The sequence below is a fragment of the Rhynchophorus ferrugineus genome, unplaced genomic scaffold (assembly GCF_030347505.1).
Source record: "Rhynchophorus ferrugineus isolate W39M unplaced genomic scaffold, kcgeb_rfMv2 rfM8, whole genome shotgun sequence".
Lineage (NCBI taxonomy): Eukaryota > Metazoa > Arthropoda > Insecta > Coleoptera > Curculionidae > Rhynchophorus > Rhynchophorus ferrugineus.
The window spans coordinates 26,396,728-26,403,404 of record NW_027472587.1 but is presented as its reverse complement, the minus strand read 5'-3'; the positions used below and the strand labels follow the sequence as shown (position 1 = coordinate 26,403,404).

The 6,677-nt window shown below is 27.9% G+C and overlaps 2 protein-coding genes across 3 annotated transcripts; one reads left to right on the top strand and one right to left on the bottom strand.

Annotated features, from left to right (window-relative positions):
* Positions 1–1,357: 1,357 nt before the first annotated feature.
* Positions 1,358–3,180, bottom strand: LOC143200619 (uncharacterized). Its single transcript, XM_076411134.1, has 4 exons — positions 2,903–3,180; positions 1,829–2,852; positions 1,715–1,778; positions 1,358–1,644 (listed from the first exon to the last, which is right to left on the bottom strand). Exons 1-4 carry the CDS (start codon positions 3,037–3,039, stop codon positions 1,460–1,462), a joined length of 1,410 nt encoding a protein of 469 aa, XP_076267249.1. The 5' UTR covers positions 3,040–3,180; the 3' UTR covers positions 1,358–1,459.
* Positions 3,181–4,077: 897 nt separating this feature from the next.
* Prosalpha5 (Proteasome alpha5 subunit) lies at positions 4,078–6,406 on the top strand. 2 transcript variants are annotated; one of them, XR_013006760.1, is made up of 6 exons: positions 4,078–4,211; positions 4,334–4,607; positions 4,662–4,864; positions 4,924–5,153; positions 5,342–5,571; positions 5,623–6,406. XR_013006760.1 is itself a non-coding variant. In XM_076411139.1 (5 exons), exons 2-5 carry the CDS (start codon positions 4,336–4,338, stop codon positions 5,405–5,407), a joined length of 771 nt encoding a protein of 256 aa, XP_076267254.1. In that variant the 5' UTR covers positions 4,078–4,211; positions 4,334–4,335; the 3' UTR covers positions 5,408–6,406. The 2 variants fall into 2 exon arrangements, 1 of the variants encoding a protein (XP_076267254.1); XM_076411139.1 differs by having other exon boundaries at positions 5,342–6,406.
* Positions 6,407–6,677: the final 271 nt, after the last annotated feature.

The window sequence follows — 6,677 nt, the reverse complement described above, 5'->3', positions numbered from 1 at the left end:
CAACATATCAATCTTGACCTCTCTGAGTAGCGTTTCACTTTTTATAAAGATACCAACACATGTGTCGATTCATACATATCCTCAAGATGTGCATCCTTCTTTCGAGTAAAACTTGTCATATTTTCTAGGAAAATATGGCAAGTTTTACGTTTGCCTACATATATTCATTTTCTTCTTTTTGTTGTTCTCAACTACTGAATTCCAAATTCCTTCCAGACGTTGTTGCAGATCGATATGAATCCCAAATGTCTCCAAAACTTCATAGACACGTATGACGTAAAACGAATGCATGTAATAAACCTTGTAAAAATGTTTTTATTCGAATAGTATATATAGCATAGCATTTTGATCTTTGCCAAAATATAGTACGTAAGCATTGATACACTAATATTCAGCAAAGCAAAAATGCTACCATGGATTATTAACAGCTCTATTTTTATTTAGCAGGAACTCAAGTGGAACACTTACCGAAATTCTTAATTGATGGCAAATTTACAAAACACGCACTATTCAAATATCTTCCCTATAGCAAATGTTACTTACAAAAGGTCTTGTTACATATACGAAGCCTATCACCTCGCCTACCAGTATATTTCTGAAATTATTAAGTCCGAATCTTCCAAGTTTGTCATTCCAAAACGAGGGAACCAAGAAATAAGGATTTGGGTAGGGTATTTTCGTTCCAGAAGACAATTAAGGAATCGGTAAGGAATATTAACTTCTTTCTGTTAATATTATAAAGTAATAATTTTGCTCAACTCAAGAATACAATAAAATCCAATATTAACTTATCAATTTCCTTCTATAATTCTAAATGAATTTTATTTGGTTGATATTAAAAAGAATCAATAATGCTTTAAACATATAAGATAGGAAAAGGTATCTATCTACATGTTAAAATGGATGTGTATTCAGTTTCTGTATTTAATCAACATCCATTACCAGCCCATATCAAAAGAATAATCCTTGCAAATTTTTATTATGATTCATTGATGGTTTGGCATAAATTTAACAACCCTAATCCACTTATTCAGAATCACATTTAGGATAGGGTATTCTAGGGTATATAGATATGTATATTATAATATTTATTATAAACTCCACTCCAATAGAAGTCTGGAATTTCTTTTATCTAATTTTATAGATCAGAGTTTTCCTAAGATTTATATTATATGCTTAGTATATTTCACCTTCAAAAGTTTTACATTCTTCCACCCTCCCTAGTAATATCCTCACTTTCAATCTGGACCTCTAGGGCTTTAGTATTTTCTCTTTACCATTCAATTTAAGATTCAAGTTCCAACATTCTAGCAAATTACTAATTAAGCATCATATATAATCACAAGGAAAATGCTAATAATTATTGATATTTTATTAGTATTACTTTAGAGTACTTTATACACAAAAATATAAATGATATAAAAAATATAATTTCCAATAAAGATTATAAATATAATCATCACTGGAAATTAAAATTGTTTATCTTGCTACTTAACAATTCCTCAGTGTAACTGCTGATTCCAAATTCATTAAGAACTTCTGAATAGACAACACCCTGCTGAGTTAGACCAGAAATGATAGCCTGATTTTGTAGATTATCTTCACAAAGGTTATGAATAGCCAATATTACCCATTGCATAATAACTACATAATCATAAGGAACAAACAGATAAAAAATAGGATATGTTTTACATCTCATCACTATAAAGGATACAGGGATTCTTAGCATCAATGTTACAGCAATCTAATATAACAGGGATAACTTCTGCTTCTCTTGCCTAAAAATCTCAACAAATATAAAAATATTAAGTAACAAAAAAACATTTACCAAATCTTGGATTCTTTTACTCTTCCAACTTAAATTTCCTATCAATCTAATCAGGAATCCTTTAAAACCAAAAACTGGATTGTTAATGATATCCTCGCTAGGATTTTGAATATCTTTAAGTTTTTGTATGGGTTTAAAAATATGTTCAGAGGTCTTCCCCAGCCTGTTCATGTTAATTAATATAGCACACGCATTAATTAATAGATCAACATTTGATTGTAAACTATCTAAGTAGTGATGATCTCCCGATAAAACAGATAAAATTTGTAGAGCATAAGATAGCTCTTGAGATGATTCAGCACATGATGTTTGAGTTAATTTAAAGATTACATCTCCAGATTTATTAAAAATATCCAGCAGTCTCTTTATTAAAGAATAAGGTAATTCATGTCTTACATTTGTCTCAGAGGCAACAATTAATCCTGAGAGATAGCCTAGTACCAATAGTTTTGATTTCATTGGTAACTGATCATATACCTCCCACAACAGGGGCAGTTTATATATTTTTTCAAATAAAAAATCAAGGTATTCGTTCACAGTTGATCTACTGGAACCAATATTTACAATAATGGCATTCAGCAAACTTATATCTTGTATATCGTCTTTTAAAAGTATGTTATATAAAACGGCACTAACTTCATATAAGCACCCATAATTTTCAATAAATGCATATCTAATATGTTCATAGAAAGCACTAGCAAGTTTCAGTCGAATTTCATTGTTGCTCTCTCCAAATGTCAACATATTTACCAAACATTGCAAAAGATATTTAGTATATAAGGCTTGCATATTTTTTTTTGTGAATATGCATTTTATTAAATTATCAAAAATTCTGTAAAAGTTATCATTCTCAATTAAATACATTACAACATATTCTTTAGTTACATAAATTCTCAATATTTTCATGATATCAGTTAAAATATCTGCTAATGGAGTCTCCAATGAGTTATACCAACAAAATTTTGAATTAATAATATCTGTGGCATATAGAAGAACATTAACGTCTTCTTTCAATACACTAAAACTGAATTTGAAAACATTAAAATAACATATTAAGAATCAGTTAAGCATTACCTTTCCCGTTCAACAATATATGTTCTGTAAAATATCTCTAATTGGTTTTTAATTTCATTCCAATTGTTTTCAGATATTAATTGTGAGATATTGCAAATTGACGACAAATTGCTGTGAGACGGTTCTGAAGAGTCCATTCCTACTTTTGTTGAAAGTATATTTTAATCACAAAATATTGATAAAAACAAATTTTATATTTTGTGATTTTAATTTTTGTTACAAACTCGTATTTAATCTACAAAAACTTATAATAATAAACTTCTTCTTTTCAGAGTAGGGATGCACAAGTAATATCGATATATTTATATGTATATCTATATATTGCGAAAAGGTATCGATATTTAATGCCGATATTTTTTTGGCTGATATATCTATATTTTTTTCGCTTATATTTTTCGATATTTCTTCAGAATAAATTAAATATTATTTTTAAATCCTTTGAAATTGGTACTTATTGTTAAAGGATTATCTAAAATAATTATTACTTTTTAATAAATTTAGAAATAATATTTTTTTTAAGACTGTATTTTGCTCTTTTTTTACATATCCATATCTTTTTGTAAAATATCGAAAACTATATATGAATATTTTTTAAAATTATTTTTTTTCGGTGTTTCAGAGTATCAAACATTTTAACAAAAAAGTAAATAATTTTGAATGTTTTAATCGTTCTATAGTTTATTGAAAACTCAATTAACCATATTGAATACACTTTACATTATACGTATAATCGATTCATATATTATCCAAAAAATATTCTTAAATTTAAACCTAGTGTAGGTCAGAAACAAAAATATAAGGATATTCATTAATAAATATAGATATATCGATATATGCCAGAAAAAAAAATTGAATTTTTCTTTTGCAATAACTGAGATATTTTTAATAATCCTTAGAAATTCATTGACGAAATACACTAAACTTTTAAAACTAAGTATCAATTTTATAATGTTTCTTATAATCAAAAAATAAAGAAACTTCTTAAAAAAAATAATTTTAGTAAAAATTATTAAAATTATTATTAATTTACCTAAACTTTAAATTTCTTTATTCTATGCTTATAATATTTAAGAAATATCTCCCAATTTTTTGAAAAAAATATCGACAAACATTGCTGTCGATATTCTTTCGGCATCTCTAATTTAAATAAAATTTATCTTCTTTTCATATTAAGTAATCATAAATGTCATATGTCAATATTATTCCGGTAGTTTATACTATACTTTGTAGCTAAGTGACTTAGCAGATCAAATTTTGGAGATATAAAGCAATTATTTTCGGGGTTCCAAATTAAAACAGAAATAAACAAGTAGGTTATATATTAATATATATAAATTTAGTACATTTTCTTTTTTTGTGTATTTGGTTAAGAAAATCGAACAAAATGCTCTATCATTCTATGTTCTAACCTGTAACGAGCTTTGTTTTTAGTAATGTTCTTAACAAGAAGTGAATATGATAGAGGTGTTAACACCTTTTCGCCAGAAGGTCGCTTGTTCCAAGTAGAATATGCCATTGAAGCAATAAAACTTGGTTCTACTGCTATTGGAATATGTACCAGTGAAGGTGTAGTATTAGCTGTAGAAAAACGAATCACTTCACCACTTATGGAACCAACAACTATAGAGAAGATTGTTGAAGTTGATAAGCACATTGGTTGTGCTGTGTCAGGGTTGATGGCTGACTCTAGAACAATGATAGACAGGTAGGATTTCAATATAAATAAAATCATATTGAAGTTATTCATAATATTAATTAGAGCTCGTGTTGAATGTCAAAATCATTGGTTTGTCTATAATGAAAACATGAGTGTGGAGTCTTGTGCACAGGCTGTTTCCAATCTTGCTATACAATTTGGGGACTCCGATGATGGAGCTGCCATGTCAAGACCCTTTGGTGTAGCAATCTTATTTGCAGGCATTGATGAAAAGGGACCCCAATTATATCATATGGATCCGTCAGGTTTCTATTGAAAGGGTTCAAGATTATGTAGATTTTTTTATGAGTTGTATTAACTTTAGGTACGTTTGTTCAATTTGATGCAAAGGCTATTGGCTCAGGTTCTGAAGGTGCCCAACAGAGCCTTCAAGAAGTCTATCATCGCAGTATGACATTAGAGGAAGCTACAACATCAGCTTTAACAATATTAAAGCAAGTAATGGAAGAAAAACTAAATTCGTCTAATGTTGAGGTTATGACTATGACACCAGGAAATTTGTTTCATATGTTTACAAAAGAGCAAGTAGAGGAGGTAATTTCAAAGTTAACTTAATATTAAGTTCTATTAATAGTTTTAAGTTATCTAAAGCTGGAGCTTGGATGGAAAAATAAAAATTATTCAATTTTGTATCTGTTACATGACTTTATTCTTCACCTCTCTCCTTTATAAGTTAATTGTGATGATCATTTAGCAGGTATATTGTATTTATTATTTTTTAGGCCCTAAGGAATGTTTGTCCAGTAGAACACCCCTTAGCTTTGAATGTTAGCAAGCAGAGAGTTTAATGGGATTTGGGAAAGCTTGGGATTTTGTTAATAACATATTAACTTAGTTTTTAGGTGGCTTTAGTTTTGTGCTGTAGTATATTAATAATATAACATATTTTTGGTTAATTGTATTAGTTTATTGCATGATTTGCTGGTGATTGTTTTGATTACTTTTATGTTGTGTGCATGTTAAACCTGCTTATTTTTTATTTTATAATAATACTGCTCGACAGAGTTGCTTCTAAACTGTAATAACCTTCCATAAAATTTAGTACAAAATGGTTTCTATTTAACACATTTCACAATTATGATAAATTGAAAATATAAGCTCATTTCAGTTTTTTCTTGTTTTCATCAATAACTAACATGAAGTGTTGGTAAATATAAATATTTTAAAAAAATGCTATATAATGGCGAAGGTGCTGGTACCATACTGAATATTGTATTCAAACAATTTTTCTGGGATTAAAAAACATGTGTAGCCGATTTTTAACGTTTCTTATTCTACATTGTATATAGGATGTTCGGAAAATATTAATTGCATGTCTTAATTATTGTTAAATGTTTACAAATGTTGGCTAATCAACTGCTAGTTCATGAATAAATATATTATGGGTCAAAATGACCGGCCTAATAGGTATAATCGATTACTTTGCATTATGGATGATTACATAATAATAATATATTATATTAAAAATGTTTTTAAGCTGTTTGGCTAATCTTGGCTTGGCTTGATCTTTGATGGCTTATTCCTTGAAATCATTCTACAGGACGTTTGAAAGGTTACAATGTAAAGGTAAAAAGATACATCATGTTGCATCCAGATAAATAAACAGGGAAAAATGTAATTGATTTCTGTAAATCGTATCCACAGAGAAAACTCTATGCCACAACTACTATTTTACTCTGTGAATGTTTTTAAAATATTACAGACTACGGACACAAGCTGTCATACTGGAATTGCCAGTTGTTGAACATTATACATATATTTAAAGAATATAATATAAATAGAACAAATTATTTTTAATTCCCAAGTTAACCTAATATCGTAGAATCTAATATTTGTGTTGAGACCCAAGTTAAAAATTTTTATATATTTTTCGTCCCCTATAATATAAAAAAATGTAAAAAATGATGAGCCCTTTGTAAACATCTTTCATTTTAAAATAATTTTAGAAGAAAAAAGACAAAATAAAACAGTATGTAATTATTTATTATTACATAAATGCTACAATAACAAACCAAACTTATAATTCTTCTAAATTATTCGTATACTTTAAGAGTAAAA